The following is a 23212-nucleotide window of genomic DNA, read 5'->3' as shown; positions in this document are numbered from 1 at the left end:
CCCATGGGATTTCCCCTAGCAATTGCTTGAAAAGGCCAAAGTTTGCCCTGCTGAAGTCCAGGGTTGCAATTCTACTTGCTATTGTACTGGTCCTACCACACAAGATCCTGAATTCCACCATCTCGTGGTCGCTGCAACCAAGGCAGCCCTCAACCTTTACTGCTTCGACCAGACCCTCCTTGTTAGTGAGGTTGAGATCCAGCAGCGCTCCTCTCCTGGTTGGCTCATCCACCATTTGCATGAGGAAGTTATCATCCATACACTGGAGGAACCTCCTGGACTGTGGCTGGGTTGCTGAGTCGTCCTTCCAGCAAACATCAGGGAAGTTAAAATCCCCCACGATGACCACGGCCTGTGACTGTGAGGCCGCTCTCAACTGCCTGTAGAAGGCCTCGTCAACTTCCTCACCCTGATCTGGTGGCCTGTAACAGACACCCACAACAGTATCACCCCTACCAGCCTGCCCCTTAATTCTCACCCACAGACTCTCAACATGCTTGTCCCCTGTCCCTGGACAGAACTCAGTACATTGCAGCTGCTCTCGCACATAAAGAGCAACCCCACCACCCCGCCTGGCTGGCCTGTCTTTCCTGAAAAGGACATAGCCCTCCATGACTATATTCCAGTCATGTGAGCTGTCCCACCACGTCTCTGTAATTGCCACCAGATCATAATCTCCTGACTTAACACAGGTCTCTAACACCTCCTGCTTATTTCCCATGCTGCACGCATTGGTGTACAGGCATTTCAAGGAGCGAGCTGAGCTCACCGATTTCACCCTAGGATTATAGGAGGCCTCCCAGTCTTCATCAGTTCTAGAGTGCTGCCCCACTGGGGCAAGCCCAGTTACAACCCCATCCCCCTTCGAATCTAGTTTAAAGCTCTCCAAATGAGCCCTGCTAATTCATGCCCCAGCATCCTTTTGCCTCTGTGAGATAAACCTTTCCCACGTGCCATTATCCGGACTGGAGCCTTATAAAACCAGCCGTTATCAAAGAACCCAAAGCCCTGCCTGAAGCACCAGTCTTGTAGCCAATCGTTTACAGACTGAATTTTCCCATTCAGTCCCACATCATCACTGGAAGATGGAAGAAGTGAGGAGAAGATCACTTGAGCCCCAGACTCTTTCACCATCCGCCCCAAGGCCCTGTAGTCCTTCTTCATCCCCCTCAGACTGCGGGAAGCAGCTTCCCAGGGTATCCTACTCATCCAGGGTAGCCCCCATTCATAGGGTAGAGTTCAGCTAAGATCATGTTTTAAGGCACAATAACCTTTTACACTGCATAGGAAACCTGAGTGTTAACAAATACAACACATAGTATTGCAAGGTTTTTGGATCTAGATTAAGTGCTCAGGTGACACAAGAAATACTTCAGTAAGAAATGTAACCTTGGAAACCCAAGGTTTTCAACATTCTAATTGCTGTGCATTTTCCTAATTACAACCTGACTCTCTTCTCAGAGGTACCCTGCTTTTACTGCTACAAGGCTTGCTCTCCTGCTGGGCTTCATTCTCAGCTGCTCTCTCATATAACCTCCGGGTGGTCCATCTTCTCCTTTCAGTCTCAGCAATCCCATTGTTTCCTTGATTGCTGGTGCCACCCAAGGAAACAGCTACATGCCAAATGCTTTCTCATTTTTCAGCTAGTGTAATTTTGTCCCATCTGATTCCTCTTGTGCATTGCCATTTGGTCAATGCCTGTCTGATAAGTTGAGCTGAATACTTATGAATGCTCATGAAGTCCCATACATTGATGTTCAGTTATAGCATTAAGTTAAAATTCTGATACAGATGTAGGTATGTGATATGGAGATATGAATGATGTCCTAAGTAGTGGTATTGCCACCAGGTTTTAAAGTAACATTCTAGAGGTTTGCAATATTTTATCCTGGATGAATAAAAAAAAGATAATAATTAAGCCTAGATGTGTGTAAAGTGAGCACTAAGTAATGATTGGGAAAGGATAATAATAGGAGTATGGAAGATGTAAATTGATAGAAAAAGTAGGAGTACAAGAAACTGAAACAGAAGGAGGGCTAAAATTAAAGGAGAAAAACAACAACAGCAAAGTAAACTCCACTAAAATGAAAATTTCCTCTAATTGGTTTTAACTGTGGTGTATTATTTAGCTTAAAACTATCCAACTGAAAGGATGACAAAAGAGTACTGTAAAGTGTTTGACAGGTGTTAAAGCTACATTCTTACAGCTCTGTTCTGGATTATGTTATAGGTAACTTCCGTCTGCTGTATAGCATATTTTTGAAAGACCATGAATAAGGCATTGATTTAAATGTTATAGTAGTTAAAATCCATAAAAATAGGAAAACGAACATTTTATAGTAGGTGGAAGAATAGAGCAAAGATGAAGTACATTAATAACTCAGAACCAGGCTATAAGAAAACTGAAGAAGTAAAAGCGAAGTTATACTGAAGGGCCCTTGCAGAACCTAGCCTAAAACTTCTCTTAAACACAGTCATAACAGGCATTTCTGTTACGAGTAAAACACACATAAAATGCAAACTTAAAAAAAAGTCATCAATACAAAATATTGACATTGGAAATGTCAATCAAATGTGGGAATATCGTTCACTGGAAATTTGTTTTCCATTTTAATCATCCATATGGAAAGGGGAAGAAAAGCCAGTTGCGTGTGGGTGGTGGTGGTGATGGGATGTCCCTTGTATTTACTTGTTGCAGAATCGTTTTTTCTTTTGCTTTCACTCTTTACTGTCTCAAGCTGTTCTCATCTTTCTTTCCATGCCAAAATATGTTCCAAATTTGGAACGTGGATGAGAGAAGGAAGCTGGAAAGCTGAAGGGTGAAAGAGTGGAGGCACTGTGTCTTTTTGCCTCCATTAGGCTTTTATCATTTCAATCTGTGGTGAAAGTGAGACTAGCAGTCACTGCTTGTCCATGGGATCATCACATCATGTATCCCTGTCAGTGAACTCATGTCAAATTCAGCAATATTGGAAAAATGGACAACAGATTGCTGAATTAAGAAGGAAAATAATGTATGGGTAATTAAAAAACTTTGCTTTTTTTTTTTTTCTTAGAATTATGCAACATTGTGAAATGTCAGTAATATAGGGATTCCAGCAATTTACCTAGTCAGTGTTCTCTGTTTGCCCTAGAGCTAGTGGATTTTATAAGGCTGTTAGATCTTGATGTGGCTAGGTAGAACTGACAAATATTAAGGAAATTACCTTCCCTTATTTCTTCTCCCTTTCATCGGTTGTAGTTTGGAAAGGGCGAAAGGATATATGTGGAATGCACAGTGCATCACTGTATTGAATTACCCTCAGTCTCCTAAGTAGCTGATGCTGTGCAGTGATGCAGAGGGAAACTAGCCCTGCTTCTGCATCCAGGGACTGTGCCTAATTAGCCAGCTGCATTTCTCCCTGTTTCAGAGCTTATTTGTCCAGAGCTACATTTCTTAGAGATCAAGCAAAGTGTCATAGTCATAAGGGGCAGCATTTATGGCTATCTTCCTAAATGAAGGCTAACTAGCACCTGACAAACCAAGAAGCTTGAAAAGTTACAGATATGCAGACATGATAGCAGAACAACCATCCTCCATATTTTTGATAATAAGATACCTGAGGTTTTTTACATTTCCAGTGTTTTCGATATGATATTTTCCCAACACTTTCTTTACAACTCAAAAATATGTTCTTAAAAGTATATATATTATATTCATAGATAAATATTTATCTATATTTAGAGATAATTTAAAGAAAGTAGCATTGCAATCAGCTGGCAATGAATACATGATTTCTGCTGGTCTGTTTTTTACTTTCTTGTTTCTCATAGAATCATAGAATAGTTAGGGTTGGAAAGGACCTTAAGATTATCAAGTTCCAACCCCCCTGGTCTGTAACAGATCCCCACTGTAGTGTCTCCCATTGCTGTCCTCCCTTTAACCCTGACCCACAAACTCTCTGTCAACTGTGTACCATTAAAAATTATGAAACAGCTTTACTCGCCTTTTAACAAGAATAATGTCATTACAACAACAAAAGTAAAATTACTTGTCAAAACATTACCTGGTTTGTTACCAGGAAGTTTTGGCAAGTCTATTTGGCAAGCTATAATATTTTGGTCTACGGGAGATTGTAGTTTGTTGTCATTGCTTTTACACCATGTGTCTGAGGCACTTCAGGAGGCAAACCAAATTTTGCAGGCGAATGCAAGCTGAACGAGCAAGGTCATATTCAGTAGGATTTAAATGATTTTAAATCCTAAACCCACAAGACTCTATACTTGGATATAGAATATGTGAGTATCTGTTGCTGGTGATGCCTCAAACTGCCAGCAGTTTGCAGCTGAGGTACTCAGGTGTTTGTATTAAGTGCATCATTACTTTTGTGGTGGTATAATCAGTGACTGAAGATTCTTATTAAATGCATGAAATAACAAGCACCACACTCCCTGAAAATGAATTTGGAAAGCTGCCTGTGTTATATATTGCTGAAGACTGAGGTCGTGGGGGAATAATTAATAAACTGCTAGAAAGCAGGGAAATTTCACACCTAAAATTGTTTTCAGTGTGTGCCAAGAAAAGGGAACATAACCATAGATTAACATTAACACAGTCTCTGCTTAAGGGTGGTTAACTCATAAAAGCTAGTTTAAGCACAGTAGAAATCTGTTCTGAATGCTTTGTAAGTAAAAAATGAAGTTCCTAGTTGGGTTTTTTTGTTGTTGTTGCTATTTGGTTTTTTTTTCCTCTTTTTTACTCAAGGTTGCAGATTCATCTTCTAACTTCTGGTATTGTCATGCTCTTGCATCACACTAATGCAGTTTCAGTTCAAAACTATTTTTTTCCTTTTGTTGTCTTTGGATAGCTTGAGCCTAATTATATTACCTAGTAACCTGAGTTAGTAGGTTAACTAGTAAATCTAGTTAACCTGAGTGTAATCTGCATATCAAAACACAGCATCTTCTCAGTTTATTTAGCCTGTTTTATTATCATTAGGATAGTTCCTTAGCTACTCTGATTATATGAGTTTGTGACTTCTGATTTGTGTACCTTAAACCACTCTTGAACTCATTAGTTTAGTAGTGGGATTAGGCTAAATAGAACAGGATGCTTAAGAAGTGAAAAAAAAAAAAAGGGAAAGCCTTCCTTTGAATATTGGATAGCTCTTGTTCTATGTAACTATTTATTTATTTTCTTTCATCTTGTACCTTTGTGATTCTGTTATTTTTTCTGCCCGACTTGTATTCTTATCTGCATTTTTCACTACTCTCTTTTCCTTTCATTCTGCAAATAGATGTCTTCAGATTAATTTATTTTTTATTCCTTCAGTGGCTTTTAAAGCATGTTCTTAGTTTCCACATATATTAGATGCATTAAATTCTTTCTGACATAACATTAATCCTTGATTAAATTACAGTCCTGAAAAGTAGTCTTGGATAGATGTAAAGCAATTATTAGTTTTATAGTGCTAACTTAAGTTTCACTTTACTCTCCACTAAGCATTTTCTTTCTTATAGGAAAGAGTTTTTCTTTAGTGCAGGTAGTCTTGCAAAATGGTTATGCATGTGATGTTTAAAGGAAAAGCAATAGAGACATAGCACACACTTTTTCTTTAAACCTAACCTATTGATGAATCTCCCTTGTAATCATCCCTGAAGTACACACCAAAGTGTCTTCCTTCATCCTCTGTAAATGAATTGGTCATAGTTGTTATCCTCAAGCTTAGTGCTTGCTATCGTGATAAAAAACTCATCAGCTTCTTAACTGAAATTTAGAGCTGAAGCCAGATTCATCTGTTGTTATTGTACAGATACCAGCAAATTAGACTAAGAATTATTTGAGTCCTTCTTTGGTGAAAACAGCACTTGTGTTTTAGACCAGATCTCTGTCTTATGAAAGGGAAGTTCTTAAATGAACTATAAGAAAAATTGGGAAAAAAAAATTATTCTTTTTATTGCAAACTTACTTTTATTGCTACTTCATTTTAGGTAACATTCAAAGCATCAAGATACTCTGTTTCACCAGACTTAAGATTTGTTCTTCTTGCATATGATGTTAAACAGGTAAGACAACTATTTGTAATTGAAGACCCTCTACATCCAAACTCTGAAACCCTCGTTTTGTATATTTCACTTGTGATTCCACATTAGATGATTCATGTACCTGATTTCTCTTCCCAAAACCTTCCAATGCAATTATGGTGAAGTGTCTAAGTGTGTACAGAAATGCAGCAAGATTATCAGTAGAGGTAAACTGCTGTGGCTCCTCTGAAGGGTCATGCTGGTTTTTGTAGTAAGAGTTTTAATAACCCTTAAACTGTTACTAACTGGTTACGTGAAAGCCTGTCTTTTGATATCCCTTCTGGTTTAGGCAGCTGTACATGTCATTTATGGATTTCACTGAAAAAAAAGGATAATCTAGCCTGATTCATGTAATGGAAGTTTTATTGTTGTCTTCAGTAGTCTGAAACCTGATAGTCTGAAAGTCTCTTGGACTATATAATGCACTGTATTCTTTTTTTTTTCCTTAATATTTAGAGATTTTGTGAGCTATTATGTTGTCAAAAAGTGTTTCAATCAATAATACTATATAGAGTTTTCAAAAATAAATCTTTGAACACAAACAAAAATGAAAGTGTTTTTATAAATTTCCTCTGTGCATGTTTGTATAAAAATTGCTATTTAAATATTAACTGTTCTTCACTACAGAATAGTTCTGGATTGAGAGATTCAGTGGTTATTCAAACAAGTTTGAGTTGTTTTGTTTTGGTTTATTTTTTAATTTTGGAACAGTAAAAATTTATGAATACCTGTTAATATCCATGACCTTATTATCACCTTAACATGACCTTCACAAAGATTGCTGTTGTTTATCACATTATACTACAGTATAGTAGTTTACTTACTGTGTCGTATTGGTAGCTGATAACACAATAGCTATGTGTTGTGGATTTAAATTTTTGGAATAATAAATATTCCTTTCCAAGTCAGTATACAAATTTTTCTGTCCTCCTGGTAACATTGCTGTATTGATCTGTATACCAGCAGCTTTAATAATTGTGTCTGCAAACTGGAAAATGTGCTGAAAGCTTATCTGAAATATTCTAAAGGTGTTGATGTAAAATTATTCATTTACTTGGTACTAAATCTGTGTAGGGGTTTTTTTTAGTAAATGTAGTAGATTCTGGATTAAGCCCTTTTACAATATGCATGTATTAATAAACCAGAAATGAACTGCTGTTGTTCAGTTCACTGTTTTGTTAAGTGTTCCAGTTTGATTCCTGTCTGAAAAATAAGTGCTCCTTGCTGTTTTCCTTCTTGATTGCTTCTTATTGTGTGAGAGAGGAATAATCACTCATACTGACTTAATTTTCTCATTTGATCTATTCAAATTTTCATTTTGGATTGGTTTTCATAGTAGTAGCATATATAGCTGATAGAGAAAAATAAGGAAAGTATCTGTCACACTTTATTATATGTAAATGTAGGAACATCAGGGAGGAATTCCTGCCCCACAATATAGATGGTCCATTGACATGCAAATTGCTCTCAGTGCATGCTGAATATACTGTTTGTGGTAGCACTCCTTTTCCATATTTAATTCTTGATTCTGTTGCAAAAAAAACCTTGTCCTTCTGTTTACAATCCAGTTGCTGATAGTTACTTAGAGGGATGAGGCTTGCAGCATTTATGCTTTGCACTTAGCCATTTCCTTTTTTCAAGTATGTTAACAAGAAATAATTAAAATGAGGTTTACCTCAAGAAAAAGAAGAGGGTTACCAAGCAATTTGTGGTGGTAGTATGGGTGGCATTGCATGAGGCTTGTGATGCTTATGCTTGAATGCTCATGGCTTTCAAACCAAAAATATGCTGTAATTGTTGTATCCTCTAGAAGTGGTGGTGATGGTGCTGAAATTGTGTCATAGCTGGATGTTGTCAGTCAGATATAAATAATAATAATGATAATGCCATAGAAGTCCTGAGAAGAATCTGTTGCTTAAGGTGGAAGGAGAAAAAAACCCCAAACCAAAATGAGTTTAAGCTGATTTTTTTCAGAAGTTACAAAGGTATATTACTGTGAATATATAGTAAAAAGCATTTTTTCCCTCCAAATTTACTGATTCTTGGGATATTTGTTAGGCTGGTGAGGCACTTCTCTTTTCTCAAGATCTGTTGGGGAAAAGGCATAAAATGCTTTGGAAAGCCTCTTTATTTCTGCATGACTTGTGCTTCCAAATAACATGAAGGGTTAAGATAGCGTTCATTGTATTTTTCTTTGCCTTTTTTTTTTTTTTTTTTTCCTCTCAGTTAGAGGCAGATTTATTGTGTCTGGATGAGAGAAAATCCATCTGTATTCCTTACTCCTCCCCCCTGCTGTTAACTATAAATTATTAAATTTGTTTCCTTCTTTAAGTGAAAATTAATATTAAACAGCAAACTTAATTGTAGATTTTCAAAATCAGTTTCAGTAGAATCAGGCCAGATTCTTTCTTTATATCTCATTTAAGTGTAACTTTTTATGAAACTAACGATCTGCCGATTGTCACATGTTACAATGCATGATTGAGTGTTCAACAATACCCAGTTCAAGGAACTGCAAGTAACTTACTGTAAGCATTTAATTGATCTCACCGTCTTCTATAAATTGTCACAGACCCTTGGACCTTAATACATTTGTTTCCCCCCCTTTTTTTTTCCTTCTTTGTTACAGTTTAGGTGTATAATTGCACTTTAATACATTTGATGGGATTTCTGCTTTTGCAGACAGTCATGACTTTGAGGTTCTAAAATTATAATAGTTGTTTACATACATTAATCTGTGTTCTTTGTAACATACAGTCATACAGCTGGAACGGATTTATTAATCAGTTTCATAAAGAAGCTACTATGTTTCAGCTGAACAGATTGGAGAAAAATAGACAAATGTTTCTTCAAGACATTTTCTCATGAAATTGTAATTAGAAATGAGGTTATTTTGATGTTTGGATTAAAAATAAATGTTGAGTTAAATAGTTGAATATTTATTTTACTGTTGTCAGCATTTTCTTTAATCTATTTAATGCTTGGAATGGCAAACTTTAATTAAATTTGCAGTTCTTTCAGCACAATTAGGAATGTACTTATGCATAACGGGACATAAATCTGCATGAAAATAAGCCATCTTTGAATACAAAAGTAATAATTAAATGAATATTTAAATCATGCTTAATAGAACGAACAAAGCCATTTCGTGTGGTATAGCAGCTGTTTTGGTGTAGCTCGATAAAACTCACATGGAAGAAAATTCCTTGCTACGGAATTCAAAGTGTTGTAAATTGATTTCTGGACAACAGATTCCCTCCATCTGTCTGGCTTTTTATTTTTTGACAAAAGGCTGTGGCAATTTCAGAGGTACTTTCTGTGTATTCTTTGCTGCGGTACTCCATAGTTCTCCACACTTCCTAAACGCTTTCATCAGTTCTCCAAGTTTTTTTACTTTGCCAAAACTTTATGGATCAACTGTGTGTAGTTCAGACTTTCCTTCTGTCACTCATCATAATTTGTTTGGCATTACTGAAAAGGTCCCATTTTGCAAGGCAGCAAATCAGTAAGTAGGAACTAATTCGAGAAATGAGCACATATTCTTGCTGAATGTCCTGCCATCCGGATTCTTCTGGGACAGTGTGAACACAGCAGCAGGGAAACCATTGCAGCTATTGTATGAAGAGAGGGATCAGTTTTGCAGTGCTGCATCTTTTTGATTTTCCTTTGAAGATTTTCAAGGTATGAGTAAAGAATATGAAACTCTGAGAGGGAGAGCATCTAAGCCAGTTGAGCTTTCCAGAGGAAAGGGTATTTCACTATTGCTTTTAATAAGGACGGTGTTAAAATGTCGCTTAAAATTTTTCTCACTGTGCTGGTGGTGGCATTCACAACTACCAGAACCTGATTTATACTTTTGATTAGAAAATGGAAATTAGACACTCTGCCCTTAATGGTAAAGAATGGGGCAGTAAATTTGCAATTTGCAGTGCAGTGAGCAGTGACAGCCTAAGAAATTCTTTACCATTGGGGAACTTCAGTGTCTATCAGCAAAAGGTTATGCCTTGCGAGTTATTCCTGTAGTCCATGTGAAATAAAAATAAGTTTTATTCTGGGTATCTGTTGGTTTTTTTCTAAGATATCATAGGCATGTTCTCCCCATACTCTTCCCATACTATTCTAATATAATATACCATAGAAGAAGTGTATGTAATCAGTTCATCTCTTTCTTTGCAACTTCCCTTTTTTCCTCACTTGATTTAATAATCCTTTCCTACAAATTGTCCTTTCCTTCTGCCTGCTTTCAAATCCCTTTTGAATTCCAACTTTCAGGAATTTTTCCTACTTTATTCTCTACTATTACAAATTCATCATTTTCTGCTTTCAGTGTAAGATGAATTATCTAGGGGTTTTTAGCTCTTGGTTCAGAAATGTGCTTAAAAAACATATTAAAGTTTACCTCTAGTTTAGAAGCATAAGCATTTATACACTGTCTAAAAAGGAAATGTTTTCCTGAATTAGGACTTCAAAATGTAATCTTTTGTAGCTAGAGCATTTAATGAAACAATGTATTTAGCTTAAAGCACTGTGAAAATAGCTTTTAATATTTTTGATCGTAAGATCAGCATGAAGAATAATCAAATCTTCTTCAGAAAGTTAGGAGAAAAATAGTTTTAGATCTAAATATCACTCAGTAGAAATTAAAAATATTTCAAAAACATTTCTACATATTTCTAGTTTAATGTATTGAAGATGAAAGTTCAACAGAGTGTCTGAAGCAAAGAAACCCTAAGAGAATGAAGTTACTTTTCTGCTGCGTAGAGCTGATGCCTGCCATCACTTTGCTGCTATAATATCGTATTTTTGGAGGATAATGATAGGGAGTACTGACTATAGTCTACAGCAAATGAGGGTGAACAGCAACATGTAACATGTTCATCAAGCTTTTAGAGATTGTCTTTGGTACTGCCTTACTTAGTGCACTGAGAAGATCTTCAGGAGTTTGCCTGCAAATTAGAAGAATCCATGAGGGGAAAAAACTCAATGAAGTCTTGAATTATGGTTATTTGTCCTCATTAGGAGATTATCTTTCTACCAATTAGGTGGAAACTAAATGTTCAATTGTCTGCAATTTTCTTGGTCAGTGAAATTAATTATTGGATTTTTTTTAATGCAAGAAATAAAGGATAAAGAAATTACCTTACATTATGTCTCATTTTTAGTCAAAAATTTGAATAGCATTATCCGAAGTACGAGGTAATGGCTGGAATCAAATACAACAAAGATGAAAGATGTCTTTTAACACATGGAAACAATATTTTCTCAACTAGATTATTCCATACAAAAGAATAACAAAAGACTTCTTAAACCAGCACTGATCTGGACAACATTTTATCTAGTGCTGTATATGAAGTAAAGATCTGATATGAAATTCTACTATCAAATTTTTCCTTCAGAAATGCATCCTTCTTTAGATAAACCTGTTTTTCATGTGTATTTCTTTAGGTCCTCAGAGTGATCTTTCATCTTTAATTTGTTCATTTTGAGATAAGTCCAGAAGCAAATCACGCATGTGCTCAGATATTGAGCAATTAATGGAAGTGGGCTACTCAAATTTTCTGCTTTTAAATGCTGCTGTTTGAGTTGAAGATTTAGCTGGACAGATTAGAATTTGTTAACATAATAGATAGGCTGTTGGTGATCTTGGCATGTTACTCATCTATTACATATATTTGACTTTATTTTATATAGTTCCACGGATATGCAAGGCATTTTAAAGGTATAAAAAGACAAGGTCTTTGCCTGAGGAGATAATGTTCTTTGTAGTAAAATCTGGATAAATGAATTTGATGATACTATGTGCTATCATGAATTATCCCATAGGAGTGAGCGTTCATATAGAATCATATAGAATAGTTAGGGTTGGAAAGGACCTTAAGATCATCTAGTTCCAACCCCCCTGCATGGGCAGGGACACCTCACACTAAACCATGCTACCCAAGGCTTTGTCTAACCTGGCCTTGAACACCGCCAAGGATGGAGCATTCACAGCTTCCTTGGGCAACCCATTCCAGTGCCTCACCACCCTCTCAGTAAAGAACTTCCTCCTTATACCCAACCTAAACTTCCCCTGTTTAAGTTTGAACCTGTTATCCCCTTGTCCTATCACTACAGTCCCTAATGAAGAGTCCATCCCCAGCATCCTTGTAGGCCTGCTTCAGATATTGGAAGGCTGCTATGAGGTCTCCATGCAGCCTTCTCTTCTCCAGGCTGAACAGCCCCAACTTTCTCAGCCTGTCTTCATATGGGAGGTGCTCCAGTCCCCTGATCATTCTCGTGGCCCTCCTCTGGACTTGTTCCACAGTTCCATGTCCTTTTCATGTTGAGAACACCAGAACTGCACACAATACTCCAAGTGAGGTCTCACGAGAGCAGCGTAGAGGGGCAGGATCACCTCCTTCGACCTGCTGGTCATGCTCCTTTTGATGCAGCCCAGGAAATGGTTGGCTTTCTGGGCTGCAAGGGCACACTGCCGGCTCATGTTCATTTTCTCATCGACCGACTCCCCCAAGTCCTTCTCTGCAGGGCTGCTCTGAATCTCTTCTCTGCCCAACCTGTAGCTGTGCCTGGGATTGCCCTAACCCAGGTGCAGGACCTTGCACTTGGCATGGTTAAACTTCATAAGGTTGCCATCAGCCCACCTCACAAGCATGTCAAGGTCCCTCTGGATGGCATCCCTTCCCTCCGGCGTATCAACCAAACCACACAGCTTGGTGTCATCGGCAAACTTGCTGAGGGTGCACTCAATCCCACTGTCCATGTCACCAACAAAGATGTTGAACAAGACCGGTCCCAACACCGATCCCTGAGGGACACCACTCGTTACTGGTCTCCAGCCGGACATTGAGCCACTGACCACAACTCTTTGCTTGGGGCCATCCATCCAGTTCTTTATCCATTGGGTGGTCCACCCATCAAATTGATTTCTCTCCAGTTTAGAGACAAGGATGTCATGTGGGGCAGTGTCAAACGCTTTGCTCAAGTCCAGGTAGATGACGTCAACTGCTCTGCCCCTGTCCATCAGTTCTGTAGCACCCTCATAGAAGGCCACCAAATTGGTCAGGCAGGATTTCCCCTTAGTGAAGCCATGCTGGCTGTCACCAAGCACCTCCTTGTTTTTCATGTGCCTCTAGCATGCCTTCCAGGAGAATCTGCTCCAAGATTTTGCCAGGCACAGAAGTGAGACTGACTGCTCTGTAGTCCCCTGGGTCATCCATTTTCCCCTTCTTGAAAATGGGGGTTATATTTCCCTTTTTCCAGTTGTCAGAAACTTTACCTGACTGCCATGATGAATACATAGTGTCACATTTCTATCCAGTGTTTTGTCTAAATTATGTGGCAAAACATGATAATAATGAGTCTCCATAAATAGAAGTTGGGGAAAATAGAGAGAGTGTATTTTATGCTGAGAGTCGTGGGCATTGATCTTTGTTTAGTATTTGTCTGGTAAGCTGCCTTTTCACATTTCATCCATGTTGAATTGTAGTCCTGTGCAGACAGCAGATGACCCTACTACTTCCTAGAAGTAGCAGAGTTATACCTGGAGTATCTGCATATCTTTTTAATTATTTGTCTTTATATATGCATTATTATATTTACATTATTTGCATATTTGTGATAAGATGATGTGGCTGCTCCCTGCCAAGGCATTACTATGATCACCACAGAGCAGGAGGTGAACTCTCACAATTTCTGCTTTTAAAAAAATTCTGAACCATAAAGGTAAGGAAGTCAGAATATTCCCACAGTGGATGCTCCCGCTGTGTTTTCAACTCTAATATGAAAGCTATCATGTCATATACATGTCCATATGCATCCACTTGCCTATTTATCAGAAGGGTTTTTTTTTAATTTCTTCTAGAAATTTCTTGATTTCGTCAGCTGACATGTTGATTCATATATGCGGGTTCAGTCCTCTTTAACAGTTCAAAAAAATACATTACACTCAAATTTTCATAGGAAAAAACATGAGACAGGATGTTCCTGCTTTTCAAATAACTTACTGGCTCTCTGTGTTTCATTTGTACTTGCAGGATTGTTGTTCAATCTCAAGTTTTATAAGTAAACAAAATAAGTAATTCTAATTTAGGCAGAAGATGGCTCTTTTTCTCATTCAGAATTGCCAGAGTTGAAAAAATCACAATTCATGCTTTCAACTTCTCATTCAAAGACAGTATTGAAAAAAGAACATTGTGCTTTGCTATTGTTCAGTAAAAATGTATCCTGGGGCATTTAGCTTTCCAAAGAAAATGTTTATTGACAGAAAAGTATGTATTTTCAACATATTGTCATTCTTATCAAGTATGAATACTGTTATTTCAGGAAGACTTTGGTAGTGTCCAGCTGTGTTTAGAAGATCCAGCAGTTTAGAAACTCAGTCTTAATATAACTGTGATTTTCACATGGTCATATTCCGACATCACTTAATAATCCATGGAGACTGGAATCTTTGTGTACTGATGTTATATAAGTAGGCAGTATTACACTATTTGTCATCAGCTGTCTTAATCTATGAACAATTTATTTTATATAGTATAAGTTTTGGCTTCCACTGTGAAACTATCACTTCCCCCCTTATTTCTCTTTTGTGCATTGATAATACACAGAAATGTCCCAGATATGTCCATTGTAAGTGAAAGGTTTGTCCATCACAACCTGTAGACAAAAAAGCTCTGTGTTTAAAAGGTGGAGGTTTTTTTATATTCCACTTATCTCTTGATACAGTCTGTTGTGTATAGTAATGATGTTATCAGAAATAGTTTACAAATGAAAGCTAGTTTTACATTTATATTGTACTGTATGCATTTCTTTAAAAAATGAGATTCTAGTGATATTTTTATCAAATATCTGTGCTAATAAGTCTTCCTCAGCAATGCTGAAAGAAAAAAAAAAAAAAACAACCCAAAACCAAAGCCAAGGTTTTGTTTCACTGTTTGGTTTGGTTTGGTTTTGGGTTGTGGCTTTTTTTTTTTTTTTTAAATAAAAAAGAAGGACAACCTGAATAAACAACAGGGCAAGAACTGTTAGGAATCCTAATTGGAAGACTGTACTAATTAGCTGTTAGAGGATGGGAAAGCTGAAAAGAGCTTTAATTTGGATTAAGACCTGTCAGAGTTCACCACAAGCAGCTAGAGTCATCTGATACATCCATCTGTTTTAAGAACTTCTTTGTTCCATGCTCCTAAGAGATAATAATTCCCTTCCTTGCTACCTGGAGAATATGTCCTAAAAGGATATTTTACGCATCTGAGTTTTGACAGATTTTACCCTGAGCATGAATCACTCAATGTTAGTTCAACTGTTAAACTTACTGATCTCTCAGATACAAGAGCTGGCTCACATCAACTAAAGTTTATAAATTACTTCTGAGGAGAAAAATCACTTCATGGATCTGACTGACCCATTATGTTAAAATATTTTACTGAAAACACCATGTATGGTTTTTATGATATAGATGTCAGCATGTTCCGTAATGACTTATTTGAGATCTAACTTAGACACACTCTTTACATATGTACTGAAAATAAACAAGTTTGAATTTCTTAAAGGACAACCATCTGAAGAAATGCCTACAGTCCAGTTCACGTGTTCAATGCACTTAGAAAATCCATTTTAAACAATGAGATTTTTCTTTGCTTTTATTTCATTTTTCATAATATCTTCTATCTGAAATTTAATAATAATGTGTCTTACTGAGAAATGTGATATGCATTATATCTTTCTCATTAAACTTTTAAATAAGATACCATTAGTATTGATGAATGTAATCCCAAATGGTCACTTAATCTTAAAATAGTCATTGATCGTGCATTCAGGATTTTAGTCTTGCAGCCAAACGATTATATGTTGTTAGTAGTCATGAATTTTATACCAGAAGGAATTAACATCTTTCTTTGGCTGCAGTGTTATGAATTAGATTTGCAAACTAAGGATAACTTAATGAGTTTATGTTCTTTTCTAAATGCAACAACATTTGTTAAAAAAATCTTCTCAGATGCATTTGATATATGAAATAGAATGCTTAAGCAGTCTAGAAGCCCAAAGCTTTTATCTTTCAAAGTATTTTCTGTTAAAAATAGTTTTTAAAATAGAAGTTAAGAGGCAGAGTTATCCCACAACATTGATTGGAGTCACATTAATAGCAGAGATATTGGAGGAGAGGTTAATATCTTTCAAAAAGCTAAAGCAAATCTCTGTGTAGAGAAGCCGTGCTGGTTTTCACATTTATACATGCATATATTTAAATAAACATAGGTTGAAATATTTATTCTAAAATAACCTAGAATGTAAATAACTATATGGAAAAGTAGAAGCATGTAAAAAAAAAATTTGTCAGTGTTGTCATACACCTTTTGACTGAAGTCTGTCAGTGATGCTATCTTGAAACTAAAACCCCCAAACATTATATACCTATCTTATTTCATTTGTTAAATGCAATCAAGCATAATTAAACTTTGCCCAGAGAGGCTGTGCACTTTCAGGACCCAGCTGGACAAAACCCCAGGCCACCTAGTCTTGATTCGGTGTTGATTCTGCTTTGTGCAGATAGTTGGGCTAATGACTTCCTAAGATCTGTTCAGCCTGGGTGACTTTGTGTGTCAGTATTATCACATCAGTAGTATTCCCCACTGAGATAAAGATTCCTGAGACTAAAACAAAAAAAAAAAAAAAATATAATTTGGAACAGTTCCCAAGAAAGAAAGTGTCAGATGTCTACCAAAATACCCAGTTTCATTAAGGGCCAAATAATACATAAATATTCCTTAAACCATTCTCAATAGTTTTATTCATCCTTTTCTTTTATATTCACTTAGATTCTTAATCTCCACATGTTTCTATACCTGTGTATATATGAGAAATCTCATCCTCTGCCTCTCCAGATACATCAATGGATACAATTCTAAAGTTCTGAAATGTTTGTGCTCTGCAAAATGAGGAAAATCAGATATAGGAAAAAACTAAGATCTGCCTGAATTCTTCACAGTTACTTCTTATGATGATGAAATAGTCAAACAGGCTGGCCAGATCTAGAAACTAATTATTCTAAAATGTGAAAGGGGGAAAAAAAAATCTGCTTTTTCAGTTATTCTGTATAATTCTGTCCCTAGCAGCAGCATACATTGAATAATAATTAAATTGCTTAAAATAGCCAAGTTGGAAAAAAAAATAGTGACTTAAACAAAAAAAAAAATCACAGCAGTGGGTAAGACTTGCAGCTGCTTTTTCATCCTAAATTTCAAGTTCCTGATCAGAAGAATCTTGATGCAAAAAATGAAAGTGTAACTGTAACATTTTAATAAGCAGGTTTAGTCTTGAATGAGAAGCTTCTTGTATTGTGCATTAAGTCATATTGCTTAGGGGGAGTGGCTTTTTTGTTTATTTCTTTTCATAAGAAGTAAAAAAAAAACAAGTAGGTTGTAATCTACCTTTTTTTTGAAACACCTTTTTGAAACAAATTAGTCACTTCAAAGACAAGTTCAAATGTCAGTGTCTGTGATAAGGACAACCTGTAACAATGGCAGACTGTCAAGGACATGTGCAAACATGTTTGAAAGCTGTCCTATAGAGGATATTTGCTCTTCCTAAATGTCTTCACAAAAATCATCTTGAAACTGGAGAGTGTTCTGCTGCTCATCACATTTCAGAGAACCAATGCAAATCATAGAATTTGGAAAGGACCTTAAGATCATCCAACCCCCCTGCCATGGGCAGGGGCGCCTCTCCCTAAAGCACGTCACCCAAGGCTCTGTCCAGCCTGGTCTTGAACACTGCCAGGAATGATTCGTTTGCCACTTCTTTGGACAGCCTGTTCCAGTGTCTCACCACCCTCACTCACAATAAAGAACACAGTAAAGAACAGAAATGCATCAGAATTTAATTTTCTTCCACAGTCTTTCACTGAGCAGGCAATATCATTAACTTTATTTAGGTAGCAGTCTTTATCTGGCAGACACCTAAAGTGCCTATGACTTCTGAACTTGATGAAAATGCCATTAAAGTCAGTGGAACATTTCCCATTAACTTTAAAATGGACTTCTGGATCAGTTTTTGTTTACCCATTTGTCCTGGGTTCAGCAGCAGCAGTCACTTTTTCTCCTTCTTAGTAGCTGGTGCAGGGCTGTGGTTTTGACTTTCGGCCTGGGAATAATACTGATAAAGCTGATGTTTTCAGTTGCTGGTCAGAATGTTTACCCTGACCAAGGACTTTGTGAGTCTCATGCTCTGCCAGGGAGGAGGGGAAGCCGGGAGGAAGCAGGGACAGGACACCTGACCCAAACTAGCCAAAGAGGTATTCCATATCACAGCATGTCATGCCCGGGGATGTAACTGAGAGTTACCTGGACAGGCTGGATCACTGCGGGGTGGGGGCAAGGTACTGGTTGGTGAGCAGTTGTATTCTCTTCCCTTGTTATTTCCTTTATCATTATTATTATTGGTGGTAGCAGTAGTGATTTGTGTTATACCTTAGTTATTAAACTGTTCTTATCTCAACCTGTGGGAGTTGCATTCTTTTGATTCTCCTCCCCGTCCCTCCAGGAGTGGGGGGAAGAAAGGGCGGGGGGGTAAGTAGACTGCGTGGTTCTGATTTACGGCCTGGGCTTAAACCACGACACCATTGCACAAACGCAATAAAGTCATCGCTGTATTGTGACAGTATCAGCCAGGTGGACAATGAGTAAGGCACAGGGTGCCACCAGGATTTTCAGCAGGATCTTGTAGAGGATAGATTTATCAATGTTTTCAGAGTCTTATCTGTGCTGTAAGTCAGCCTTTAGGTCTGCAGGTTGTTTGCACCTTTGTGAACATTAGTCATCTTGCTTCCCATGGTGTTCCCTCTCCTTAGGGGACTGTACTGACAGCTCACTGTCATCATCTTTATTTTCTGTATCATTCTGGGTGCAATTCACTTGGCCCTGATGCGCTATTAGTTTGTAGTAACCAGTGCTACTTTATTTTTGTCTCAAGGTGTCTTACTGAGTCAGCAACCCTAACAGTAATGAAAGTTTTGGTACAGTAGTATAATGAAGATTTTAAAGGACATAGTGTGAAATGTACTTTTATCTCATCAAAATGTAGTTGAGGTTAAGGGCTGATCATTGCTGCTGCTGTAACCTTTTTCTGGAGGCTTCTTTCAGATAGTAGATTGTGTAAATAATGTACTGTATAGGCCTTACACTTTGTTATGAGGTTTATATTTGTCATATAGTGATGTCTGTGAATGTTGGTCAAAGTTGAAGAGTATTTTCTTCAAAAACCTGAAAGGAGGTTGTACTGAGGTGGGGGTTGGTCTCTTTTCCCAAGTAACAAGTAACAGCCACAAGCTGCACCAGGGAGGTTTAGATTGGATATTAGAAAACATTTCTCCATGAAAAGGGTGATCAGGCTGCCTAGAGAAGTGGTGGAATCACCATCCCTCGAAGTGGTCAAAAACTGTGTTGATGAGGCTGTTAGTGACATGGTTTAGTAGTGGACTTGGCAGTCCTGGGGTAATGGTTGGACTTGATCTTAAAGAGCTTTTCTAACCTAGTTGATTGTATGATTCTGTAATGATTTTTATGTTGTGCTATCTTAACCTGGCATTGTACCAGAAAGTCTCAGGCTACCATTATGGTTGAAGAACTTTCTTGAAATAATTTAAATATATTGTAGTTAGACTTAAATTAGCAAACTGAAGTGGTACTTACTGTTCTGGTAGGGGTGTATGGCTATTTCTTTGTTATTTTTTTCCTTAACCTAATCTTGTATCTTTTAAGTTAAATAAGGCTTTTGTAGGAAAGTTAGACAACTTGGATCAGTCTTATTTTTAAGGTGATGATTCTTTTTTCTATGTGTGTCAGTCTCAACCCACGTGTGAGCCCATAATGCTGTACTTAAGCTTCTGAAGTCTCAATATAAAAAAGGTGTTTCTCTAATCATAGAAATACTCTGCATAGTAGCTTTTGTTTGGAGATTCCCAAGTGACATGAAAAAGTTCATGAGTCATACCTCTTAAGAGTCCTGCAAAGATGTTTTTTAAATTGGAATATGTAATATATTTATAGACTTAAATATTTTATACTTTAAATGAAGCAGGGAAGTTCTATTTTATCAATATATCAATATTATTTTTTTAATGTTAAAAAAAGCTCAGTTGAACACTTACATGATTAACTACTGGTTTACTTTGTGGTGCATTTTTTGGCCTGATTATTCAGTTTGTTAAAAGATTAAGAGCATTTGGAGTAGATAGTTGGTAAGACTTCCATATAGGAAGGTTAAAACCAATTAATCTAATATATAGACACATAAAATAAAAATATAGCAAATAAGTTGAAGTTTGGTTTGCAGCATCTTGAGACATGTAAAAACTAGAACTCTTCAAAAGCTCAGACTATCAAGCTGAGAAAAGAAATTTTTATTAATAATATTTCTCAAGAGTGGAATTTCACTGTGAGTCTCAGCTGCAGTATTCATTACAGCAGCCATCTGCTTTGGCAGCCCCATAATTTCTTTATTCAGTATTTCAGATGAAGTTAAAATCATCATACAGTATGCAGTGGTAGGAAACTAAAAAAAATCTAAATATGAGCTTGGTATTAAATTTATTGTAGCTCATCCAGATTTATGTTCTATTTGCACAGTATTCCAAAAATAGAACAATCACATTAACTGTTCTGAATATTCAGGAAAGGCTGTCTATTTTGGTCTTTGCTTATATTAGTGTTCCAGTAATTTTTGCAACCTTACAGTGAAATAGGATTTTAGAACTTTTTGTTAATGTGACAAGCGAATGAATGGGGAGAAACACAGAACCAGCCAGGGTTACAATTAGGAATAGACTGCACTATTACTAATATCCAATGATATGTCATTCTTAACTTCTTTTTACTATATATCTGAATAGTTTTAAACTTCCAGGTGTTTGCATTTATCCTAGTAATTTGTTGTCCTGCCAGGGAGCATTCCCAAATTCCTACTGTGTTTTCTGTGTATGCTTCCATAATCAGAACCTTTTAAGACCAAGCTATTTGAGAAATCTCACCCCTCCTTCTTTTTTCCTTTTTCCACGTCTGGCTTTTCTCTTCTTGGCTCTCTTTCCTCTGCTTTGTACCAGTGTTCACGAGACTTTAACTTTCTGTTTCTTAACCCCATCCCCTCCCAAATATGACTATGCACTCTCTTACTCCTTTGTTTTCTTTTTCTTTCTGTCTTTCCCTAAGAGAGAAACTTCCCTTTTTAAAATATTTTTGTGATCTCAAAAAATCCTCACTTAATCCATGTTCTGTCTACTTTATTAGTTTACCTCTTCTCACAATTAGTAATATCTACTGTCCTTATTACTTGTCTTACATTTGATAGCTTTATAGATAAATCAGTTGATCTTGGTAAATGTGAGGTAAGTATGTTCCAGCAAAAAATAGTCTCTCTGCAATTTCTTATAATTTGGTTGCACTGTGAGACTGGAGCTTAGGAAGTGATTAAATGTGAGAAGATACCTGATTCCAGAACATCCTTTCTCATTTTGCAGGTTGTATCTCAGGCTCAGAGGTGTTTTATGATTGAGATTGGATATATTTTCTGAGGAACTGGGCAGATGGTCTTGTTCTTGTCAAGTGCAGCTAGATGGCATGAACTACAAGGGCAGCCCAGTTTGTTCAAAGTCCTATACAATGCCTCCATCGTGATGGTTTATTGAAAAAGTCTGAAACTACAAAAAGGTCCCATATATAGAAATGAGTTTAAATAATATGCAGAATAAAAAATGAATACACTAGGTGACAAATTTTGGCAGCTAAATTTAGTCTTCATTTCCACTTTTTTATATCTGATAAAGTACTACAAATGGATAAGTATTACCAATAGTGGCTAGCATATCTAGCAATCTATACATCTACTTATCTTAAATGATGACATGAAGGTCTATTCATGAGCTATATCTCTTTCAGAAATGTTTGAGACATTTTTTATTTTTATTTTCCTTTTTAACCTTGAGATGATATGTATGGTAGTATATTAAATTAGCATAAAATGTTATGATCACTGAGTGATATATGGTTGTGTTCTTTTACAATTCATCAAGAATAATGAGTGTTAATTGGTTCCCAACATTGATTAAAGAGCTATTGAGTAAATTGGTGATGTAGTTCACTTCACAAATGGAATATCAAGTTTCATCTCTATTGTATTTGCAACTTTATTGCTCTAAACTGAAAATATTTATTGAAACTATTGCTGGACATAAATAGGTAGCACTTCATATATTTATTCAGTCAAACTGTGGAAAAAATATTATGTTAAAAGGGATTATTTAAAAGTATCACATAACATCTCCCAAACAGATGTCTATGGATGATCTTAGTGAAACTAGATGCTTAGTTGCTATGGCTTTAATTGTGAAGGATCATGGAAAGCACATACTAGTCTCAGGAAGCCTATTAATATCATACTGAACAGACTTCATTATGCTTACCTATTTTGTGTTAGATATTACCACAAAATAAAGGAAAACTATTGGAAATGACACACGAATCCTCTGTATGTTATTAAATAGTTTATAAATAATTGTTGTTGTTGACTGAGGAAAATACATAAAACACACTTTAATAGATTCTGAGAGATGTGTTTCTGCATTTGTCTTGTTTATTTATATTATAATTAGTTTTCTGTGTTATCCCTACAAGGTATAAATTTCCATATGCCAAAGGGAAAAAAGTTCACTGAGAAGTTTTTTTTTTTTGAAAGTGTCATCACATGTTAGAAAGTGTTATCCTTAATATTCTATTTTTAGAATAAAATGCTTTGCCAGCTAGTTTTCTGCATACATTAGAATAACACAGTTGTCTTGAATAACATTTCCCTTGCATTGTTTTTGAGCAGCATATTAAATGACAGCACTGTGCTAGAGGCAGTTTGTTCTGATAACAATCATAGAAAAAGTTAAATCAGTCTTTATCTAGAATTACTAGAAAATCATCTAAAAGTATCTTAACCATGCCAAGTGCAAGGTTCTACACCTGGGTCGGAGCAATCCCACGCACAGCTACAGGTTGGGCAGAGAAGAGATTCAGAGCATGCTTGTGGAGAAGGATTTGAGAGTGTTGGTCAATGAGGAAAGGAACATGAGCCGGCAGTGTGTGCTCGCAGCCCAGAAAGCCAACTGTATCCTGGG

At 36.6% G+C, this 23212-nt stretch overlaps 1 protein-coding gene across 4 annotated transcripts in view; it reads left to right on the top strand.

Moving 5' to 3' along the window:
• DPP10 (dipeptidyl peptidase like 10) overlaps positions 1-23212 on the top strand; it is a gene marked incomplete at both ends in the record, with an annotated part of 569906 nt that overhangs the window by 417643 nt on the left and 129051 nt on the right. For all 4 annotated transcript variants that reach the window (XM_080621254.1, XM_080621253.1, XM_080621252.1 and 1 more), the window contains one exon: positions 5971-6045. In XM_080621254.1, the coding sequence (XP_080477380.1) occupies positions 5971-6045 (75 nt within the window). The remainder of the gene's footprint in view (positions 1-5970; positions 6046-23212) is intronic.

Source organism: Psittacula echo (genome assembly GCF_963264785.1).
Source record: "Psittacula echo genome assembly, chromosome: 6".
NCBI classification, from domain to species: Eukaryota; Metazoa; Chordata; class Aves; order Psittaciformes; family Psittacidae; genus Psittacula; species Psittacula echo.
This window is presented reverse-complemented; position numbering and strand designations above follow the sequence as displayed.